Source organism: Sceloporus undulatus, chromosome 6 (assembly GCF_019175285.1).
Source record: "Sceloporus undulatus isolate JIND9_A2432 ecotype Alabama chromosome 6, SceUnd_v1.1, whole genome shotgun sequence".
NCBI classification, from domain to species: Eukaryota; Metazoa; Chordata; class Lepidosauria; order Squamata; family Phrynosomatidae; genus Sceloporus; species Sceloporus undulatus.
The window spans coordinates 117191190-117214297 of NC_056527.1; the positions used below are offsets into that span (position 1 = coordinate 117191190).

The following is a 23108-nucleotide window of genomic DNA, read 5'->3' on the forward strand; positions in this document are numbered from 1 at the left end:
GCGCAGAGAAAATGAAACACTTGGTAAAACAACACACACTAGGATTCTATTGCAATTTTCAATAGCAATTTGCTTCCCACAGCGAGGAGAAGGTCCTTGGGAACCACTGGGTCTTCAAAGACTTTTCACAATAAGGGACTTATTCTGCACAAAATTCTCATGTGGTTGTTTGGCAGATAGCGGCGTTTTCTATCCAAAATCCACAAAACAGTGATACCCTTTTTGGGTAACCAAAATGCACCAAATACATTTTGCAAGCTTTCGAAGCTTCCCTGGCATCTTCATCAGGCAAAGATGTTAAAAATCAAACAGGACGAGAAAAATATGTTGTCTTTTTCTGAACCTGCTCCAATTTATCTACATCTTTCTTAAAATGAGCTACCCAGAACTGAATGCAGGTCTCTGGATGAGGGCTGAGTAGCACAGAATATAGCAGTACTATGACTTCCTTTGTCTTGGGAACTATGGTTCTGTTAATACGGTCTAAAATAGCATTTGTCTTCTTTGCTGCAGCATCACACTGCTGGCTCATATTCAGCTAATGATCAACAATAATCCCAACCACAACTCCACTTATGCCATTATCAGCTGGATACAACTGTTATGTTTGAGGAAAGGATGATCATTCTGCAGGTCTAGTGCAACTTATGCCTGCCATAGTGAGCCAAGAAACCATGAACTCTGTTCCTAACTTCTGCTAATGGACCAGAACCAAGCAAGTGTGAAAGGTACAGCCCACCTACCCAAAAAAGCAGTAGACAGAGAGTGAAATTTGACACATCTTTATTTAAAATTTTGACATAGGACCCACACAGGTGTGTAACCACCATCCTGAGCCAGACCTCAGAGTGGTGGTGTTTCAATATGTAAAAATAACAATAACCACCCAGCCCATAAAAGAATGGCCATTTGGGGAACTGTTTTTATTAAAAGGCACAAGAACAGTAAGGAGATGGCAACGGGGCCCAAGAGTCTGGGCTCTCCCTTTGCAATCGCTCAGTGTATGGAGTGGGTGGGGGAATAGCAAAAAGCCCCCAACCAACCAGCTAAGTCCAGCTTATGGGTCTGGGGGTCAGGGATACCTCAGTTATGTGTGGGGAGGCGAGTAAAACAGGACCAGGATAGAGCACCAATTCTCTGTTCTGCCTCCAAAAAACTCAGGAGTGTGGTTCAAGGGACGCTATACCCAAAGCTTGAGGAAAAGGTCTCTTTTGTTTGGACTACAACGCCCAGAATCCCCTCATCAACAGCTTAGGGAGTAGTTTTCATCATCAACCCCTACATGATAATATTTGGATAAGTGAGAAACCCTCCTGTCTTAGCTAGTTAGCCTTAATCAATGGTGGCTTAGCTAGCTGGCTTAGCTAAGATCAATGCTAGCTTAGCTAAACTCAATGCAGGTTTAGGTAGCCAGCCTTCACAGACTGCAAATGATCTAGGAAAGTTACTTTTTTTCTACCACACCTCCCAGAATCCCTCCCAGAAGCAGGATTCTGGGAACTGTAGTACAAAAAACCCCATATGAATCTCTCCCATAAGAGGCTCTGCCATTATTTCCTCACGGTGGGAGAAGACACTATGTGTGGGGGATGAAAAGGGGTGGGTTACAGGGTCGAGAGGCGATGCTCACTTTACTAGAAACCTTGCCACCTGACCCTCCCACTCACAATTCTCACGTCGACACTCACACACAGGGGCAGGTTTGGTGATTACAAGATCAGAACAAACAAAAACGACAACAACGAAATAATATACAAAATGAATCTCTTATGAAGTTGGCTGGGCAGAAAAAGAGGTGTTGAGAGAGAAGAGCAGGGGGTGCTGAAAACCAGGGGCAGGTCAGCCTCTCCTTCCCCAACGCCGAAGAGAGATGGGGAGGCAGGAGCCAAATATGTCAGCCTTCTTCCTCCCATCACATCAGCAGTTTTCAGCAGTCCGTGGTGATCTTGGAGGAGAGCTCCTGGATCCGTTGCGCGCTGCAGCTCTTGCAGAGAATATGGCCGTCCAGAGGATAGCAGCCCCGACCTTCCCCTTCGGAGGAGAGGAGAAGACCACACTCCTGGGTTGGGGGGAAGAAGAAGCAATGAAACCCACAACTAGGCTGGATCCATGGAACAACATTCCCAGCCCCCCTGCATTCTTCCAGTTTTAAAATCCAGCCTCATTCCCTTCCATATCCACAGATTTTTTTTTAATCCACGGATTCAACTATCCATGGCTTGAAAATGCTTTTTTAAAAAGTATTTTTGCCAGGGAGAAGAGGGCAGAGAAGTGTCTCGGTAGCCATTTTGACTATGGGCCTTGACAGGCTGGCATCAAAGACAGGCATCGGGGTGGAGTGGGGGTTTGGCACATGCACTGACTCCATCCCATTCCAGCATGATGCTGTGCGCCCCACCACACGGTGGGCAGCATCACGGCACTCTTCTGGTGCTGCATCCAGATGACGCAGCACCAAAGGAGTGCCAAAAAGCCGTGACACCAGTAGCTATTGCACCCTTTCTGTGGTGGCTCCTTTTTGTGCCATGAAAAAGCTAGATAGGGGCCACGGGATGTAGTTGCCGCAGCCCCGATCCGGCACTAAAAGGGGCGGCTGGGTGAGTTTTTTCATTGAGTCTCCCTTATCCAAAATGCTTAGGACCAGAAGTGTTCTGGATTTTGGATTTGTTCAGATTTTGGAATATTTGCACATACATAATGAGATCACTTGGAGGTAAGACCCAAATCTAAACAAGAGATTTATGCTTCGCATACATCTTATACGCATTGCATGGAGGTAATTTTATACGTAATATTTTTTTAAAATGATTTTGTGCATGAAACAAAGTTTGTGTACAACAAACCATGAGAAAACAAAGGTGTCACTCTCTCAGCCACTCACGTGGACATTTTTGGAACATCATTCAGCCTGAGTCAATGTTGTTCAGAGATGGTCCCAAGGGGCACATTTCAGGGGTGTGTGGGGCCAGCATCTTTTATCTTGAAACTGTCTAAAGCCAGCTAAGCTTTAAGACCCGCAATTTGAGCTTTTAGGGTGGGAAACTGTATAGAAAAGGGGAAAAAAAAGGGGGGGGAGTGAAACTAAAAAAAGAAGCAGACTCTCCTTTCTCACCTCACACTTATAGCAACCGATGTGAAAACTGCGATCCAGGGCCACAATCCTCACCGTCTCTTCTTGCCCGGGTTCTGGCATGATGGCATTTCCACAGACCGAACACCGGGGAGCAAACTTCCTACGGAGGGAAGAAAACACAACATTTTGGAAAACAACAACCCAAAGTGAGAATCAAAGTGGGAAAAGGGCAGGATATAAATATAATTATAATGTGTGTGAGTGCCTTCAATTTGTCTGTCGATTTAAGATGATTTTTTAAAATAGGGTTTTCTTAGGCAAGGAATCCTCAGAGGTGGTTTTGCCACATCCTTCCTCTGAAAGATATACCCTACAGCATCAGGTATTCATTGATGGTATCCCATCTAAGTATCAACCAGGGCTGACCCTGCTTATCTTCCAAGATCAGACAAGATCTGGTGGCTTTAGAGCTGTGCTCTAAAGGTGCCCTCTGTTTCTCTCTCAGCAAAATCAATACTGTTCAGCACAGAGATTTTTTCCCCCCTTACCGGTGGAAATCTTCAATGCAATGGATTTGGCTGGTGGCATCTACAGTGAAAGGGACTCCATCCAAGCACCGGTGGCAAACGACACAAGTGAAGCACTGCGGGTGGTACGCCTTCCCCATTGCCCTCAGGATCCGGTCCATGATCGGCTTGGAGCACATTGAACATTTCTCCAGGGTCACCTATTGCGATAGAGGAAGGGAAGGCCAGGTGAAATCCAGGGTATGAAAAAGGCTACCGTTTCTGGACTGCTGCTTCCAGGGGTAACTGCAGAGAGCTGAAATCCAGAAAAGGAATCTGCAGTTTAAATGAAGAAAAAAGGACCTTGTCCCTGCAAAAGTCAAAGCCACAAATGTGAAGGACCAACTGTTGTAGTTATTCAGTTAATGACATCTACCTGACTATCTTCAGCGATCAGAAAAGGCATTACCATCATGTGCCTTTGGCACAGATGGAAAAAACGTGGCCTGTGGAACAAATGTGGCCCTCAGTGCTCCATTTTGGAGTGCCATTTCTCCAGGATAAAGAGAAGTTTAAAAATAAGCAAACCAAAATCCAGAGCTTGGGAAAGTGACCTTTTTTTTGGATTGCAGCTCCAAGAATCGCATTGTTTGTGGGAGCTGCAGTCTAAAAAAGTCAATTTTCCAAACACTGGCTGTTATAAAACAACAGCAACTGCTGGCCATAGTGATTGGAGAATTTTGGGAGCTGCGATCCAAAAAAGTAACTTTTCCAAGGTGTGATGGAGTGCCCTCAAAACCATTATTTCTCCCTATCCATTTGCAGTGTCCACTCCAGAACACCAGGGGGGACTGACGTCCCAGATATTTTTTAGCAACTAGCATACTGAAAGGAAATTTGGTTTAATCAAGACATTTGATGAGTATTTTCAATTACTAGGGTCTCCCGCCTTTTTAATGAATGGGGATTACGGAGGTTGTAGTCCCCTCAAAGTAATTTTCTCATGCTCTGGCTTGCCAGATTTTGATATGTAAAAACTAGCTGTATCTTGGATTTTCCTCATTTGTCAAAACCCTGGTCTCCTGGAGTCGTAGGCTGCATCCGCACTGCAGAAATAATCTGGTTTGACACCACTTTAGCTGCCGTGGGTCAATGTTGTGGAATTTGTGGAAGTGCATTTCAATTCTGGGAACTGCACTTCCCAGAATTCCATAGCATTGACCCAAGACAGTTAAAGTGATGTCAAAACTGCATTATTTCTGCAGTGAGGATGCATTCGCAGTCCAACACTGAAACCTTTATGTACAGTACTGGTGTCTCTCCTATGCATTCCTGAGCGCAGCAGAAATCCTGGCTCAGGGCTGACTCTAGGAATACACCTAAACTGCGAACCTAAGATTTTAGGGGGAACTTAACACTTTCCAGTGGAACCAACAGCAGCCCTGGGATGATTGAATGGGGAATTCTGGCCACTTGACCCCCCTGCTCTGACCTATCCCTAATATCCTCGGACACCTGAGACAATGAGACCCTTTCCCCCAGCCTTTGCAACTCACAATGTAGCAGGATTCACAGTAAGAGCGGCGGTCGATGGCGTAGAAGGGCTGTCCACGGAGACGGCAGCGGCATGTGGCACAAGTGAAGCACTCCACATGGAAGACCTGGTCCATGGCAACGCAGCCTGTGCCATCGCCAACCACGTTCTCCCCACATTGGGAGCAGCGGCCTGCAAGGATTGAGAAAGACAGACAGAAATGAGTATTTTCTTTGTCTTAATAAGCAATTATTTTGCTTACACTGTGAACCACCTTGGGTCCCACGTTGGCAGAAAAGTGGAATATTACATTACCTAAAGCAGTCCCTCCACATTTACTGGGGTTAGGAGTGAAGGACCCCCGTGAATGTGGAATAACTGCAAATAAAAAATATATTCTTTTTACCTGAGAGAACACCTCTCTAGGAATCTCCAGGTCCTCCAAAGCAACTCTGTGGCCAACATCTGCCAGAAGCAGATCATAGAGTCATGCTGGAGAACCTACAAATGCATAGAGAAGGGTTTTCTCTAGGAACTTCTAGGTTCACCAGCACAGCTCTATGGTCAACCTCTGGTAGATTTGTGCTGGAGGACCTAAAAACACATTAATCAAAACTGCAAATAATCAAATCTGCAAAAATCAAAACCACAAATCTGAAGGGCAAACTGTAGTTATTGAATTAATGACATGGGTCTATCTTTAGGGGTCAGAAAAGGCATTACCATCATGTGCCCTTTGGCAGGATTGGGGAAAATGTGGCCTGTGGACCAAAATCGGTCCATGTTGCTCACCAGATGCCTTCTGGAAAGCAATGGGTCAACACCGCAGCCCTCCACCCACCTCCCCTCGCATGTGTCCTGCCCTCAAGATGGCTGCCTGACCCTTCTCCATCTCCGACGGTGTAGAAGCTGGCAACCATTTTGTGGCGGCACAAACCTCCCAAGACACTCACCGAAATACTCCCCAGATGGCGGATTGTTCATATCGTAGACCAATTTCTTTGTGAGACGGTCCAGCTCCTCTTCAGGGCGGCTTGGAGGTACCTGGAGCCATGGGAGAGGGAGAAGAAACAGGAAGGGAAAGAGGGAAAATATCCTCAATTTTATTTTTATCTAGTTATTTTTTTTTTCTTTTTACCCAGGCTTGGGAAATTTTGAGGTCTGAGGATGTTTTTAGATACAACTCCCACAATCCCTCCATCCCTGTTCTCTACCTTCTGTTTGGATTTGTAAGCTATTACTACTATGACAACTACTACAACTATGGAATATGGCATGAATCCTTTTGGGGGGGTTGCCCCTCAAGTGTTCCCAACCTCTAAGCCAGTGATGGAGAACCTTTTACAGACCGAGTGCCCAAATTGCAACCCGGACCCCACTTATTTATTGCAAAGTGCCACGTCCCTCTGGCTTTCTAGTAAGAAACTCTATCAAACTCTGTGCTAGGGCAACAGCATGTGTGCCCACAGAGAGGGCTCTGAGTGCCACCTCTGCCACGCATGCCATAGGTTCGCCATCATTGCTCTAAGCCCTTAGATCTCCCATTTTTAAAACACTGGATTAAAAAAAAACCTTAAATATTTCAAAATACAGTAGATTACAAGGCTACGTATCCCAGAGCGCACTCAACACCCCTCCCAAAAGATCATTTCCAATAAAGGTTCCAAGCTGGCTGAAAACCCAAGCAATAGAAAATAGGGAAGTGACTATATCAATACTTTAGAATTTTACGCATCAGACCTACAAATTTTCAGCAGTGAGCAAAAGGTTGGACTTGATGCCCTTAAAGACCCCTTCATTATAGGAAATACTAGAAATTTTTCACATTGCCCTCTACAGTTTATGAAAGTGACTTTTTTAGAATGACAGAATCCACCCTGCCAACATACCCACCCATCCCAAACTCTACCCTCCTGAAAGATGATGATGATGATGATGATAATGATAATAATAATAATGTTTATTTATAGCCCGCTTTTCCAAAGGAGATCAAAGCGGGTTACAACAAAGGTATAAAACATTATACAATTTCAACAAACAGTATATACACATCATAAAAACACTCTAGAGTTAAAAACACCATAAAATTACAGAGAATAAAAACCAAAACAAAACTAGCTGGAAGACAACTTATATGATGGGGAGAGAGCAGATATCACGACACATGGGGGAAAGCCTGTTGGAAGAGATAGGTCTTAAGCTTCTTCCTAAACAGGTCAAGGGAGGCAACAGAGCGGAGCTCACCAGGAAGGGAGTTCCAGAGCTGCGGGGCCGAGTTGGAAAACGTCCTCTGTGCAGTCAAGGTGTACTTCGACTTAGGAACCCTCAACAATTGCTTCCCGGCCGATCTGAGAGTGCGGGGCGGATTATATGGGGAGAGGCGGTCCTCCATGTACCCTGGGCCCAAGCCATTTAGGGTTTTATAAGATAACTTTTCCAAGGGACTCAGACCCTTTGGGACCCTTCCTCTGGGGCCAGAACCCTCTCCTTTTCCATCACCCCCCCTGAGCACCCCAGAATTCAGCTACCCCCCCTTCCCTTCCCAGTTCCCCTCTTTCAGCCATTTTTTTACCTGGTGCTGGTACCTCATCCCTCCACCACTCGAGGGCATCTGGGAGGCGACCGCCAACTCTTCCTTCACTGGTTTGCCCAACCCAGTCTGGTATGGTCCGGGTTGAGGTGCCCCCATCCTGGGGTGCCCTCCAAGACCGTGATAAAACTCCCCCTCGCCCAGCCGCCTGCCGTAAGATGGGGGCTCCGGATACCATGGCTCCACCTCGTGGGATCGGGTCCTGACCCCTGGCTCTGAGGTGTACTGAGGGGGAGGTTTTGTCCCGTAGCCCGGCCGTGGAGATGGCGGACCATAAGCAACCTCTGGACGGCGTCGGGGCTGGTTGTAGCCCAATACCGGTTGGGCCACCTTCACCTGGATGTTGACTGGGGGGCCGGCAGGAGAAGAGGCTGTGGCATAAGATGCTGGTATCGGTTGGGGGTATGGTTTGGGCACCCCAGTTGCCCGGTGGTAGTTGGCACTGTAGGCATCACCCGGAATGGAAGTGATATAAGAGGAAGGCACGGCCGGGTAGGATGGGGGCTGAGAGGGCTGGTTGCTCCCGTAAGGCACATTCTTGGCATAGCTATTGTTGTTGGCGGTGAAGGCAGAAGACTTGGCAGGAGAGAAGGTTGGAACGGGTTTGTAGGCTGATGTTGGTTTGGCGCCACTGGGCTGCGAATGGGCCGGAGGATATGGGGTGGACTCGAAATTCTGCAGAAGAGGAATCAAAGGCAGCTCAGCCACCAGGAATGGGAAAAGGGACAGGAACACACCAAAAAACCCTCCCGGTACCCCTAGCACCAAAGCAGAGCTTGGAAATGTTAGGATTTTGGACACGAAGTTCTAGAAAAACTCCCAGAACTTCTCTGACCATCTCCTAGAAAGCTCCCACAATCCTTTCTGACCATCACCTAGAAAAACTCCCAGAATCCTTCCTGACTAGCTCCCAGAAAGTCTCCCTTAATAATCTCTGATCAAAATTCTGAGAATCCTCTGAACATTGCTTAGAAAAACATCCCGAAGTCTCCCTGAGCATTGTCTAGAAAGCTCCAAGAAACCTCTCTGGCCCAAACTCCCCGAATCCTCCCTGACCAGTTCCCAGAATCCTCCCTTTAGTAGGTTGGCTGGGGGATTCTGAGAAAGACAGTGCCCAGGAGGCCACCTTCCTGAGTCCCACTTGGGACCCCGCTGGGCTCTCTTACCGGCCGCTCCCCTCGGCGGTTCCTGGCGCTCTCCATGTCAGCCAACATGCTGGTCAGTGAATCGATCTGGACATCGATGTTGGAGGAGTGGGGAGGGCCATGATCCAGGGGGCCCCCGCTCTGATGAGAGAGAAGGTGGAAGATGGAGGGTAAGGCAAAAAGGCAGCAGGAAGAAAGAAGCCCGGAAGAAAAACATTTGAAAAATGGGATTCAGCCCTAGACCAAGTCAGATGCTGGTTCCATCTAGCCCAGTATGGCCAGCACTGGCTGGAAGCTTTTCCCCGCTCTGACCATGCTCAAATTCACACCCAGGGCAAGCACTTCAAAATTATACTGCATGTTTTCACATGCTGCCTCTTGTCCCTTCAGAAACCAAAATATAGTCGACCCTCCGCATTCACAATTTTGACTTTTGCAGATCAAAACCCACAAAAAACTATGGATGCCGGCCATGAAAGCCTTCGACTTCTCTGGCCATTAGTAGGTCCTCCAGCACAATTCTGTGGTCAGTGTGGACCACAGAGTTGTGCTAGTGGACCAAGAGATTCCTAGAGAGAACACTTTTCTAGGCATTTGTAGGTCCTCCAGCACAATTGTATGATCAACTTCTGGCAGCTGTTGACCACAGAGTTGCACAAGAGGACCTAGATATTCCTAGAGATGAAAAAAGAGTGGGTTTTTTGTTTGCGTTTTCCCCACTAACCCCAACCCCAATGGATGTGGGGCTCAATGTACTGCTCCACTATAGCCAGGTCTGCACAAATACACACACCTGGCCAACTTACCTGCAGGGGATAGCCAGTGTGAGAAACACCAGCCCAAGATTCGTCTGCGGGCGAGTAATGATGCTCAGGCGAGGGATCCTGGAGAAAAGAAGAAGGCCCTGGCATGGAGAAGGAAAGAGAAGAAGAGAGGGTCAAATCCGAGCCGGAAAGACACACATAACGTGGCATGGAGTGTGAGAAGTTTTATGATAAGGTGCTGAAGGACTAAACATTTCTGTGCAAGATTACTTTCTTGGAGAAATAATCATTGTATGATTGTGGTGAAATCCAGTCCCCCCTCGACATCTACTTAATTTTTTGTTTGAGTACTGTCACTGAATAATAATTGCTACCTCAGTATGTTCAAGTAATAAAGCTTTTATCGTCTTACTTTTTCATGAATATGGACTATTGCAGAACCCTGTCCCGTTTTTGCCATCCCAATAGTCCCATTTTTGTTTCAAGGAAATATGGTCAGCCTACTTATCCAGAATTATGAAATCCAAAATATTCCAAAACCGAAAACATTTTTCATGGGGGCTAAGACAGTGACAGCTTTGCTTTCTAATGGTTCAATGTACACAAACTTTTGTTTCATGCACAAAATTATTAAACATATTGTATTTTATATCTTTTCTTTTATTTATTTATTTTATAAATTCACTGTTTCACTTCTCCACTTTTGAAAAGAATATACTCTCTCTAGACATTTTCTAGGTCCTCCGCCACATTTCTATGGTATGCTCAAAATCTCCGGTTCCGGCATTGTCCCTCACTGTCCCACTGTAGAGACCCACATTTGTAAAAGTATGTCCTCTCTAGGCATTTTCTAGGTCCCCCAGCATGATTCTATGATAAGTTTAAAATTTCTGGTCCCGGCATTGCCCCTAATTTTTCCGTGATACAAACCAACATTTGCAAAAAATACGCTCTCTCCAGGCATTTTCTAGGTCCTCCAGCACAATTCTATGGTATGTTCAAAATCTCTGGTCCCGGCATTGTCCCTAACTTTCCCATTATACACACCAATATAGGCATATTGGTCCTAGGCATTTTCTAGGTTCTCCAGTATGATTCTATGGTATGCTCATAGTCTCCAGTCCTGGCATTGTCCTTAATTGTCCCATTACACAGACCTATACTGGAAAAAGTATGTTTTCTCTAGGCATTTTCTATATCCCTCAGCATGATTGTATGGTATGCTTAGGATCCCAGGTCCCAGCATTGTCCCTAACTGTCCTGCCATACCAACCCATCCATCCTATTCCCTTTAACCCCTCATCTATCCCAATGCACAGATTTGCCCACTGCAATCCTTACGCAGAGTCCAGTTCCTCTAAGCAGCACCAAACCAGCTTTACCTGGCACTTGAGGCTGGTAGCGCGGGGAAGCTCCGGTTGAGTTCATCGTCCCATTTGCCTCCTGAGACCCATACAGGGGTTTTGGCAAGGCGGGCACCGAAGCAAAGCTCTTCTGGGGTTTGCAGACTGTGGGGGCAGAGACGGTGATGCCAGGCTGTCCCGGGATGCCAACTTGTTTTGGGGGAAGCCAAGTGGGGCCGGACATCCCGAGGGAAGCTGGCGGGAAAAACAGGAATATCACATTGTAAAGAATTGCAGATCTTAGAAGCTTGCAAGATAAAGAGCATTCTGGGGATATTGGGACACAGAGCAGCTAAGGCTGGGAGCTGTAGTCCAAAGACGTTCAGAGAGTCACACAATTCCCACTCCTAAATGTAATTGCTGTATAAGCTAAACTAGCGCCACTGAAAGAAGATGGACTTGGTCAGTCAATAATTGTGTCCATCCCATTGACTCAATGAGTTTACTCTAATTGGGAACTGCCAAACTGGGATTTAGGCCACTGACAGCTAGAAAGAACCTGGACTCCTGGGTTCACTTTCTGCCTGCAAGATCAGAACCTTCTTGGGTTGCAGAAATAATCCAATTTGACGCCACTTTAACCACCATGTCTCAATGCTATGGAATTCTGGGGATGATAGTTTGTTGTGGCACCAGAGCTGAATAACTGAAATTACTTAATAAAATTGCTGAAGAAATGTCACCTTTCAGTCTTTCTTTATAAAGCCAGGCCCACTTTGGGCCAAGGGACAGGTAGAGGCAATGCACTTCTCTTAGGAAATCGAATACATGTGCAACTCTGTCAAGAGAAAATTACCTGTAAATGAAAAAAATGAAAAAAAGAAGGGAGAGAGAATCTCCAAAACTGTGAATTTCCATTCTCCTACTGAAGGGATAGTGGCCGTAGCAAAATTACCTGCCCTGCAAAACTACACACACACACACACACACGCACACACATACAGTTGACCCTTGTTATACGCTGGGGTTTGGTTCCAAGATCTCCCATGTATAACAAAATCCATGTATGCTCAAGTCCCATTACATATAATGACAGAGCAAAATGGTGTCCCTTATAAAAATGGAAAATCAAGGTAAATTTATACTTTTTTGGAACATTTTCTAACCATGTATGCTTGAATCTGTGTATAAAAAATCTGTGTATAAGAAGGGCCGACTGTACATATACACACTGTATATATCCATATATGGCCAAGTTCCCACCTCTCATTCCTTCCAAAGTAAAAAATGAAAACAGATTTGCAGTGTAACAGTTCAAGATCGAAAAGGCCATGGATTCAGCCATGCCTAGGGAAACTTCAGTTTAGGTGCATCTGCACTGCAGAAATAATCCAGTTTGACACCACTTTAACTGACATGGCTTCATCTGGTAGAAACCTGGGATTTGTAGTTTAGTGAGTCACTGGCATGAAGCCAGCATAGTATAATGGTTTAAGTGCTGGACTCTTGACTCTGAAGACCAGGGTCCGAATCCCCACTCCACCTGCAAACTTGCTGGGTGACTTTGGGCAAGTCACGCTCTCTCAGCCTCAGAAGACGCCGATGGCAAGCCTGTTCTGAACAAACCTTGCCAAGAAAAACCCATGATAGGTTTGGCTTAGTAGTGTCACCGTAAGTCAGAAACGACCTGAAGGAACAACAATCACAACAAACAACAAGGCACCAGCACCCTTTGGCAAGGAAAGGTAAAGACCTTGTAAAACTATAAATCCCAGGTTCCCACAGGATGGAGCTACAGCACTTAAAATAGTGTCAAACTGCATCACTTTATTTCCTTTATTTATTTATTTTAAAAAACTTTTCTTAAACACAGAGACTATTAGACTTTAACACTACTGTACAGTAAGTGACAATAAATAAGAACTTAAAAATAAACAACAATAATAAAACAATAAACAAAGATCAATAAACAATGAACAAATAAAAAGACTCCCTAAACTCTACCTTTTGGATATTTACTGTTATTAATCACTTTTACTACAATCCGTCATTTATCAATACAACACTATCTTATCTTTGTTTTCTTCTTCAAGCTGCATTATCTCTACACTGCAGATGTACCCTTCAACACCCAGGAAGACACACAGACAATAATAATACAGTAATAATAATAATAATGATGATGATGATGATGATGTGAAAAGAATGGCTTCCAAAAAGGAGGGACCTTGATTCTTTGATTACAATCACTGTTACAATAAATTAGCACTAATCTTCCAGAACCAGAAGGCCTCCAGATGTGTCAGGCTGCAATGCCCATCATCCCTAGCCATAGCTGAGGACGATGGACACTGCAACCCGACACATCCGGAGACCGACTGACTCAGAGAAGTCTGGTTCAGTTCCTTTCAATGGAAAAATGCAGCCCCTCTCCGACACGCCCTGAAGCCGCAAGGCCTGCAAATGACAGATCTTGCCTTGGGATACGCTGTGCAATGTGCATTCTTTTTTTGTAACCCACTTTGGGAGAAATACAGGAGGGAGAAAAAATGAGATTCTCCCATATTGCATTCTCTGCTCTCAGTCGCTTTCTCTTTCCACGTCCTCAATTTTTGCTGGGATTTAGGCATCCTTGAAAACCAGTGCCTTTTATGACGCAATACTGGGACCTTGGGCAAGTCACACACTCTCAGCCTCAGAGGACAGCAAAAAAACAACAACCCTCTAATAGGGTTTTCATAGATTGGACATGATTCGAAGGCATGCCACCCCAACCCCACAATCTCTCAGCCACCGTTGCGGACAATTTGGGAATATTTCGGAATATTTTGCAATTCCGGATAAGAAAGGCTCGACCGATACATTGGAAAAGACAACCCTGTTTAGGGAAGCGTTCGCAGGCCTTACATGACTGTTAGCCTACGCTGTTTTAACCTGCGTTGTTTCTTTATTGCTTCTACACTAATTTAATATATGTATTAATCTCCATCGTTCTTTGTAGAGTTTATGCCACTCGCAGGTCTTTATTTTATTTTATTTAAACTGATTGTATGTACAGCGCCGTGCAAAACTACAGCACTTTATAAATACATCTTAATAATAATAATAATAATAATAATAATAATAATACTGCCTTTATGCCATGGAGATAGATCTAGTCTAGGACCAACTCTGGCAGGCAACAGCTTTGCAGGGCTTTAATATGTTATTTGTCATTTTCCATTTAAATTAACTGATGTGTTTTAACTGGTGTCGTTTATCTGTTAATTGTTGTTGTTCCCTGCCTTGATCCACAGGAATAATAATAATAATTATTATTATTATTATTATCATCATCCTCTTCTATCCCGCCCTTCTCCCAATGCAGAGTCTCTAGTAGGTGTGCCATGAATTAAAAACAATATGATTTAAAACCATTCAAAATGATTATATATAGATATAATATAGAGATATAAATATATAGATAATATATAGGTATAACATTTAAAAGCAAAACCACTTTGACAGTTAAAATAAACAGAAGGGCTGCGGATGCCAGAAATGGGCAGAGACAGCAAGGTCTGAACTTCCAGGTTTCAGGTGGCATTCTTTCCTCAATAATAATAATGATGATGATGATGATGATGGGGAGAGGCGGGTAAGAAAGAAATATTAATCATCATCATCATATTTATTTATTTATGTCCTGCTCCTCCAAATGATCGAAGCATCTTACATTAAAACAAACCAATAAAATACAATGGCAATATCAAACATTATAAGCCCACCCCTCCCATCAATCAGAATAAAATACCATTAAATTAGCAATGATGAGCTATATATATATATATATGGTAAAAACAATTCACTGATGCCAGACTTGGAAACAGCCATCAGGGTCGCCCCAACAAGGGAGGCTGGGTGACAAAAGTAACTTCTCCAAGCTCTGATAGGATCTAGAGCAGAGCTTGGAGAAGTTCCTTCTTTCCCAGCCTGCAGCCTGGCCCAGGGCCTTTCCTGCCAGGGCTTGGAAAGGTCTCTTTGGGGCTGAGAGTCCCCTGAACTGCCCCCTTCTTCAGCCAGGCAGCCTCCACTCAGGGCTTGGGAGAGTTACTTTTGGGAGGCCTACAGTTCCCAGAATCCTCAGCTTTCTCAGCCAATGCAAAAGAGAAGTCTTAGCAGAGCTTGGAAGAGTGACCTTTGGGGGCTGAGAGTTCCCTCAGGCGCCCCCTCCTCTGCCAACATGGCCAGGTATCCCCTCAGAGCTGGGAAAAGTTACTTTTTTAGGCCTGCAGTTCCCAGCACAAACTCCAACTCCCAGAATTCCACAGCCCTGAGCCAGAAAGGAATCCAAGCGGGGCCAAACCGGGTTATTTCTCCAGTGTGGATGCCACCTAAATGGCGAGAGGAGGGGAAGGGGAAAGTAACTTCTCCAAAGCCTGGCCGAGATGAGGAGAGGGGAGACTCTGACCACCCCCAAAGGCCCTTTTCCAGCCCCCTTCCAGGGGGTCCCTCGCGGCTGCCTTCCTTCCCTGGCCGCTCCTGCAGTTGCTCTGCCCGCCCTGCTCACCTGGGTCCGGCTCCCAGCCCAGGGCTCCGAAGGCAACTCTCTCGTCGCCACCAGCCCCTTTCTTGCCTTTTCCCCAACAAGAAACTTTCTTGCCAGCAAGGCTTGGAGCCCCCCGGTGACGTCACCGCATTCCAAAGGGTCACGTGGCGCCTGGGAATTCCTGCCACTTCCGGTGGGGGAGGGGCAGCCCCACCCCAAAGGAAGGGCAGCAGCAGCAGCAGGGCCTAGTGGTTAGGGCAGGGGCCAAGGGAGCAAGAGCCGGGCGAAAGGAGGAGCTTCCCCCCCCAAAAGGATCCTTTCCTAGCTAGCTCTCCTCTTTCTAGTGTCCTCTTGGGAGTTCCCTGGAGAAATGCAGAGTGCAAGAGCATGGGCAGAGTGCAAGGGGAGAAAGGAACTTCCCCCCAAAAGGAACTTTTCCAAGCTCTTCTGAAACATGGGGAAAGGGACCCTCATCTCTCCTTTCTTTCCTCTTGGGAAGGGATGCCTGAGAAGTTCCCTGGAGAAATGCAAAGTGCAAGGCAGGGGGAAGGAGCTTTTCCAAGTTCTGAAACATGAGAAAGGCCCCCATCTCTCCTCTTTCTTTCCACTTCGTATGGGTTGCCTGTGCAATTCCCCCCAAGGTTGGAATCAAGGGGGGGAGAGCATGTGCAGAGTGCAAGAGGAGAGGGCTGAGCTTGCTTCGACCATCTCAGGGCTTGGGCTGGAAGTGCCTAGGAATGTGGCAGCTGGACTCCTGGGTTCCTCTTTATTTTGGAGGGGAGACAGGAGAAGGGACACAGAACCAGTGGGGCATAATGCTTTGGGTGCTGGATTATAACTGTGGAGACCAAGGTTCAAATCACCGCTTTCAGCCATGGAAACCCTCTGTCTGGGTGACCATAGGCACACTCTCTCAGCCTCAGAGGCAGACACTGTCAAACCCCCTTCTGGACAAATCTGGCCAAGAAAACCTTGTGGTAGGCTTGCCTTGTAGAGTCAGCATGGCATAGTGCTTTAAGCATTGGGCTGTGACTCTGGAAACCAGGGTTCGAATGCCCGCTCAGCCATGAAACCCACTGGGTGGCTTTGGGCAAGTGACACACTCTCAGCCTCAGGGGAAAGCAATGGCACACCTCCTCTGAACAAATCCTGCCATGATCCCCATGATCGTGTTCCCATAAGTCAGAAAACAAAGGCATGCAACAAGAGCACAACAAGAGGAATGGACACCTAGGGTGCCTCTACACCGTAGAAATAATGCCATTGGACTCCACTTTAACTCTCTGACAGAATCCTGGGATCTGTAGTTTGCCGAAGCGCCCAAGTAATGGGTCCCAGTATTCCAGAATATGGAGCTACAGTACATAAAGTGGTATCAAATGGCTTCATTTCTATACTCCAGATGACCCTCAGTTCCCAAAGGCCTGGTGAGAGGTTCCCCCTCCGCTTCCCCCTGGCCTGCTTTCAAAGGCAGTGATGCCCAGTGGCTAGAGTGCCAGGGAGGTAGCAACCAGCCGGGCTTTCTTGCGCATTCAATGCCAATGTAGCCACATGGCCGTCTTGTGGCACGGCCCGGGTGGCCCTCTCTCAGCTTGCATGCCTGAGACGTAGCCAGGCATGGAGCTATTGCTTGGGCCGGGCTCTTGGGCATGTCCAGGCCTGCCTGGCAGGGAGGAGGTGGCATGCCATCTTCTCCCAGTTTTGTGCCTTCCATTTTGCTGAGATCTGCCTTGATCTCTTGAAATCTATCCCTGGGAGAAAGAGAATCAGAAAGTTTGAGAAAGTAACTTTAAAAAAACCCAGACCTCCCAGAATCCCCCTTTGCCAAAGTTATTTGTGTGTGTGCAGAAATAATTCAGTTTGATCCAAGATTGCAGAACTAGTTTGAGACCACTGTAACTGCCCCAGCTCAGTGCTATGGAATTCTGGGAATTGTACTATATTGTAGCACCAGAGCTCTCTGACAGAGAAGGTTAAATGTCTCACAGAACTACAGTTCCCAGAATTCCCTAGCACTCAGCCAGGGCAGTTATAGAATCATAGAACTGGAAGAGACCTCAAGGGCTATCTGGTCCAATTAAAGTGGTCTCAAACTGGATTATTTCTGCAGTGTGTTTTGGACCTTTGGCACCACTTTAACAGCTGTGTCTCAATGCTATGGAATGCTGGGAATTGGTGTTTTGTGAAAAATGTAGCCTTACCTGTCAGGTGCCAGAATGAACTACAGTTCCCAGAATTCCATAGCATTGAGCCACAGCAGTTAAAGAGGTGTCAAACTGGATTATTCCTGCATTGTGGATACGCAGTGTTGGATAGAATTCCCAGAATCTGCTGGGGATGGTGGGGATTCTGGGAGTTCTAGTCCAAAAAAGTAACTTTTCCAATCTCCGATACCTGCAAGGATGCATCCCACTTCCCCATTCTTTTCTACTTGAAAAGTCAGATATGGAACACAAGAGTGGACCAAGAGCATGGACAGAGCGCAAAAGTCCCCGGAATTCCTATATATTAGGATGTGAATGGTCCAGCCTTCCAGCTGTTGTTGGGCCATAACTCCCAGCAGCTCCCAGGCCAGTGTTGAAGCATGCTGGGAGTTGTAGTCCAGCATCACCAGGCGTGCGCTGTCCCCACTCGTGTTATATTTGAGGATTAGGAAAATGTGCTTTATAGGGCAGGAGAGGACATAATGTATTTCAGGTTTAAGTAGCCCATTCCACCTTTCCTTCAGGAAATGGCATGCATGGTTCTCTCTGCTTTATTCCTCACAACCCTCCTGTGAGGTAGGTCAGGCTGTGTGTGGGAGAGGGGGGGTGCATCTACACTGTAGAAATAATGCAGTTTGACACCAGTTTAACTGCCATGACTCCATCCAGCCACTTTGAGTCCCTCTGTTGGGAGAAAGGCAGGATATAATAGTAGCAATAATAATAATCCTACCAAATCCTGGGATCTGTGGTTTGGTGCAGCACCGGCACTCTTTGGCAAAGAAGACTAAAGACCTTGCAATACTGTACTTCATATCCTAAGGTTGCACAGAATGGAGCTACAATATTTAAAGCTGCAACACTTTCCAGTGAATTTCAGGAATTAGTGGTGGGACTCGAACCTGGACCTCCCAAACTCCATTGGTCCATTGCTTTAACCACTGTGCCACACTGTCTTGGCTTTGTATGAGGAATAGCACAGCTCTCATCGTCACCTCCTCCAAGGAAAGGATGAAGGCACTTGGCGGCTGTGTTCTTTTGGCTCCTTCCCAAGCTTATCAGCCTGCTAGTCTTTCTTATCAATCTTGGCAAGGGCTCAGAAATGGAATAGACACTAAACATTTTTTAGAAATAAAACAACTGCAAACAAGCAAACAGCGCAGTCGCTTAAAGCCCTGACCGAATAGGAGAAGGATCCAGGGAGAGACTGGGCAGGGCAGGGTAATGGTTAGAGCCCAGGCTGGGATGAGGATGCTGTGGATTCACAGTATTATAACAGTATTATTCCACTTTAACTACCATGGCAACATCCTATGGAATCCTGGGGTTTATGGTTTGAGGAGCTTTCCAGCTGAGAATCCTAAACAGCTCTCCCTAAACTACAAATCCCAGGATTCCACAGGATGGAACCATGGCAGTTTAAGGCGGAATCAAAGTATTAGAATTCTGTAATGTGAATGACCATTGTGGCGGGGCAAAACCAGGGTGTGCCCACCTCAGATTGCCAGCCAATTTGGCACTGCTGCGGGTGATTGTTTGTGCTGCCAAGAGTGGGATTTGTTGTAGCCGTTGCCTGGTTTTAAAAAAGGAAAAAAGTAAGAGTGCGTCTATTTTAAGGCCTGCCCCACCCCTTTGGCCGCCGCAGCGCTCTGTGAAATCTGAAATCTAAATATAATTACCGGGATTGGATTGGCAAAGAACGACAAATCCTTTTGCTATTTCAAGACCTGGGAAGCGTTTCCTGGCTTGGCCGCTGAAATGTCACCATGTTCCGCTTTTGGGGTGTCCATTTTCAGGGGTCCTTTCCCTGCCCCTTTTCCCTTCCTCTCCATTCTCGACAATCTGACAACCCTTGAGGAATGGAAATGCAGGAAAATGTATTGCAGAACCCTCCCGTCTCCCTGGACCTTCCGTCTCTGACCTCAGGACAGCAGTCCTGGAACAAAAGAAAACAAAGCTACAAAGGAAGAGTGGAAAGAGAAACAGCTGAATTGGAACAGAGCCACAAACACCGATCCCCAAACTGTGGGTTACACAGAGACAATGGCTTCCTGGCACACTATATATTATAAAACTAGTTAACATCCCAGCTCTTTGCCAATTTATCACATCTCCTTTCTGGTTCCCAGCCTGCACCCACTTCTATAACTCCCTCCATCAACCCTGGTCTTAGGCAACAGCTGCCTTTGTCCATCAACAAATTGAACTTGTCATCCCATTGCCATATCCACAAATTTTGCATTTCTATGGCTATTCATGTTGTTGTTGTTTACTGCCCTGGAATCACCTCAACTCATGGGGACCCTGTGGATGAGACATCTTCAAGGCCCCATTCCCACTTACATTTCAACCGCTTTGTGATTTGCCTTTGCTCCGTGTCGGTGAATGAATTCCAAAAGGTCCATTGTTCCCACTATGAAAGGAGATCTTTTCATTATCCCCTTCTAATCGTTTCTTTTTGGCACAATTGTCATCCTCACTAGTTTGCGCCACTTCAAAATGCATGTCAATCATCTGCGCATCATCGGTGACGTAAGCGGCAGCCTGGCCTGGGAACTATACTTTTTTTATTAAAAATTGATATAAAATTCAATTCATTGGTTTTGCAACTACTTCCCTCACTGAGCTGCCATCGTTCCCACTTGTTGAACATGCTTCGGAATCAACTTTTTTCAAAAGAACCACCAAAGAACTAGTGTCAGGAAAGAGCAGGTTTTTTGTGTTTGCCTCACTTCATCGCAATGGAAACCGATTACAGGATCGGAACTGGTTTCAAATGGGAACGTGGGTCATATAATCCAATCAGCAATTTGCTTTAAATCATAGTGGGAATCCAGCCCAAGACTCCTCCACTGCTCTGCTCAGGTCCTGCAAATGCATACTTGTGACCTCCTTAACGGAGTCCATCCATCTAGCATGTGACCTTCCTCTCTTTCTGCTTCACCTTTCCTAGCATTATTGTCTTTTCCAATGATTCATATCTTTTCATGATGTGGCCAATGTGGTTTGTCATAATGTGGACTATGGTGACAGATTCATCATCCTGCCTTTCTGGGAGATTGCAGGCCTGATCTGTTCTAGGACCCATTTGTTTGTCTTTTTGGCCACCCATGATATCCTCTGCACTCTTCTCCAGCACCACATCGCCAACGAATGGATTTGCTTCTTCTCTGCTTTCCTCACTGTCCAGCCCTCACATCCATCCATGGTGGTGGGGAATATCATGACTTGGACAATTCTGACTCTCATGCTCAGTTGTATATCTTTACACTTTTAAGATCTTTAGGAAACCATGCCCTATGAGAAATGATTTCGGGAGCTGGGGATGTTTAGCCTGGAGAAGAGAAGGTTAAGAGGTGATATGATAGCCCTGTTTAAATATTTGAAGGGATGTCATACTGTATTCAGGAGGGATGTTTTCTGCTGCTCCAGAGAACAGGACCCAGAACAATGGATGCAAGCGATAGGAAAAGAGATTCCAGCTCAACATTAGGAGGAACTTCCTGACAGTGAGGGCTGTTCGACAGTGGAACACACTCCATCCTCGGAGTGGAGTGGAGTCTCCTTCGTCGGAGATGTTTAAGCAGAGGCTGGATGGCCATCTGTCAGGGATGCTTTGATTGAGATTTCCTGCATGGCAGAATGGGGCTGGACTGGATGGCCCTTGCAGTCTCTTCCAACTCTATGATTCTATGATCCTATGATCTTATCTATTTCTTTCATGGCTGCCCTTCCCATGCCCAGTTTTCTTATTTCTTGACTCCAGTCTCTGTTCTGGTTGATGTTTGATCCAAGGCACGGGAACTCTATTAACTATTTCAATTTCCTCTTTGTCTAGCTGGAATTTGATCCTCTGTGGTCATTATTTTTCTTTTCTTTATGTTCAGCAGTGCTTTTGCACTCTCTTCTTTGACTTTCCTTAGTAATTGTTCCAAGTCTCTGATATTTTTCACTTCTAGTATGGTGTCATCCACGTATCTAAGATTGTTGATGTTCCTTCCTCCTGCCTTCACTCCTCCTTCTTCTGAGTCTAAACCTGCTCTTCGTATGATATTTTCTGCATACAAGTTGAACAAGTAGGGAGATAATATTCAGCCTTGACGGACCCCTTTGCCAAGTGGAAACCATCCTGTTTCTCCATATTCTGTTCTCACTGTAGCTTCTTGTCCTAAGTATAGATTTCATACAGTCTGGTTATAATGTCCTTCCTGGGCAACAATTCACTCCATGCATCTGAGGAACTAGACCTAGGCTGCATCCGTACTGCAGAAATGATTTGGTTTGACACCACTTTAATTGCCATGGCTCAATGTTACGGAGTTCTGGGAATTGTAGTTTGATGTGGCACCAGAGCTTTGCTCATGAAGGTGGCACCTCTTCCTCCACCCCATTGGTACTATTTTCCATTGTGGTGGTGGGTAATACCATGAGTTACCCCACTGGGATGGCACCAGCCCTAGTAATGCCACTGTGCACAGCATATATTGTCATGGCCAGTCAAGAGCAGGCCGAGGAGGCCGAGGAGGAGGCCATGGCTCCTCACGTGCAAGAGGTGATTGAGCCTATACCAGGTCCCAGTTCTGCCCTGCCAGACCCCCAGCCCTGATCTCCCAGCCTCAGGGGTTGAGGTTCAGCCAGGTTCTAGCTCTGTGGGGTTCCCTCCTGAGGCTCAGCAGCCTAATGGTGACTCTGTGGAAGAACCTAGCCTGGAGGTTCCTTCCTTTAGGCAGAGGAGAGCTGCGAGTACTTTGTGTGTCGATCCAGGAGGCTTGCAGAGAGGCAATCTGCAGATAAGCCACAGCTGGCACAAGGGAAGGCGTCTCTCATTTAAGCAGCTGGAGAACGCCGACTCTTTGCCAGAGATTATTGCAGAATCCTTCATTGTGATTGCTGTCGGCACTGGCTCCTTGTTTCCTGAACCCTTGTTTGTCTTGAACCTACGACTTTGGAACGAACTGGACTACTGCTACCTTCTGGCTGCCCTGACCTTGGACCAAACTGACTTCCATGACCTCTGGTATCCTGGCCTTGGCTTTGTTTGTGGCTTGCTTCTCTCGACTCTGGGAAAGGTCGTAGACTAGTTCCCAGCTCCCTAGTCAGCTCTCTTGCGAGCCATCACTATCAGCGTTGTTTGTGTGTGTGCTGGACGCAGTCCAGGCCACCCCCCCCCCCCCGACACCCATCTTGAGGGGAGAGAAGCAGGCAAGAAACAACAGGCCTCTGCCTGCCAAGAAGAAGAGCCCTCCCCCCGACCACCATCTTGAGGGGAGAGAAGCAGAGTCATGATGTGTTATGTATTGTTAAACTGATATTGGAAACCGCTTTGATCATCCACGGAAAAGCAGTATACAAATAAAGCTTATTATTATTATTATTATTATTATTATTATTATTATTATTATTATTATTATTATTATTATT

General features: G+C 46.1%; 1 protein-coding gene across 4 annotated transcripts; it reads right to left on the reverse strand.

Annotated features, from left to right (window-relative positions):
* Positions 1-766: 766 nt before the first annotated feature.
* TRIP6 (thyroid hormone receptor interactor 6) lies at positions 767-15659 on the reverse strand. 4 transcript variants are annotated; one of them, XM_042471244.1, is made up of 11 exons: positions 15505-15647; positions 11699-11793; positions 10995-11210; positions 9655-9752; positions 8870-8989; positions 7686-8378; positions 6067-6157; positions 5136-5305; positions 3622-3800; positions 3113-3233; positions 767-2059 (listed from the first exon to the last, which is right to left on the reverse strand). In XM_042471244.1, exons 3-11 carry the CDS (start codon positions 11197-11199, stop codon positions 1928-1930), a joined length of 1809 nt encoding a protein of 602 aa, XP_042327178.1. In that variant the 5' UTR covers positions 11200-11210; positions 11699-11793; positions 15505-15647; the 3' UTR covers positions 767-1927. The 4 variants fall into 4 exon arrangements, with proteins under 4 accessions (XP_042327178.1, XP_042327177.1, XP_042327176.1 ...); XM_042471243.1 differs by having other exon boundaries at positions 11699-11811; positions 15505-15641; XM_042471242.1 differs by lacking the exon at positions 11699-11793 and having other exon boundaries at positions 15505-15659.
* Positions 15660-23108: the final 7449 nt, after the last annotated feature.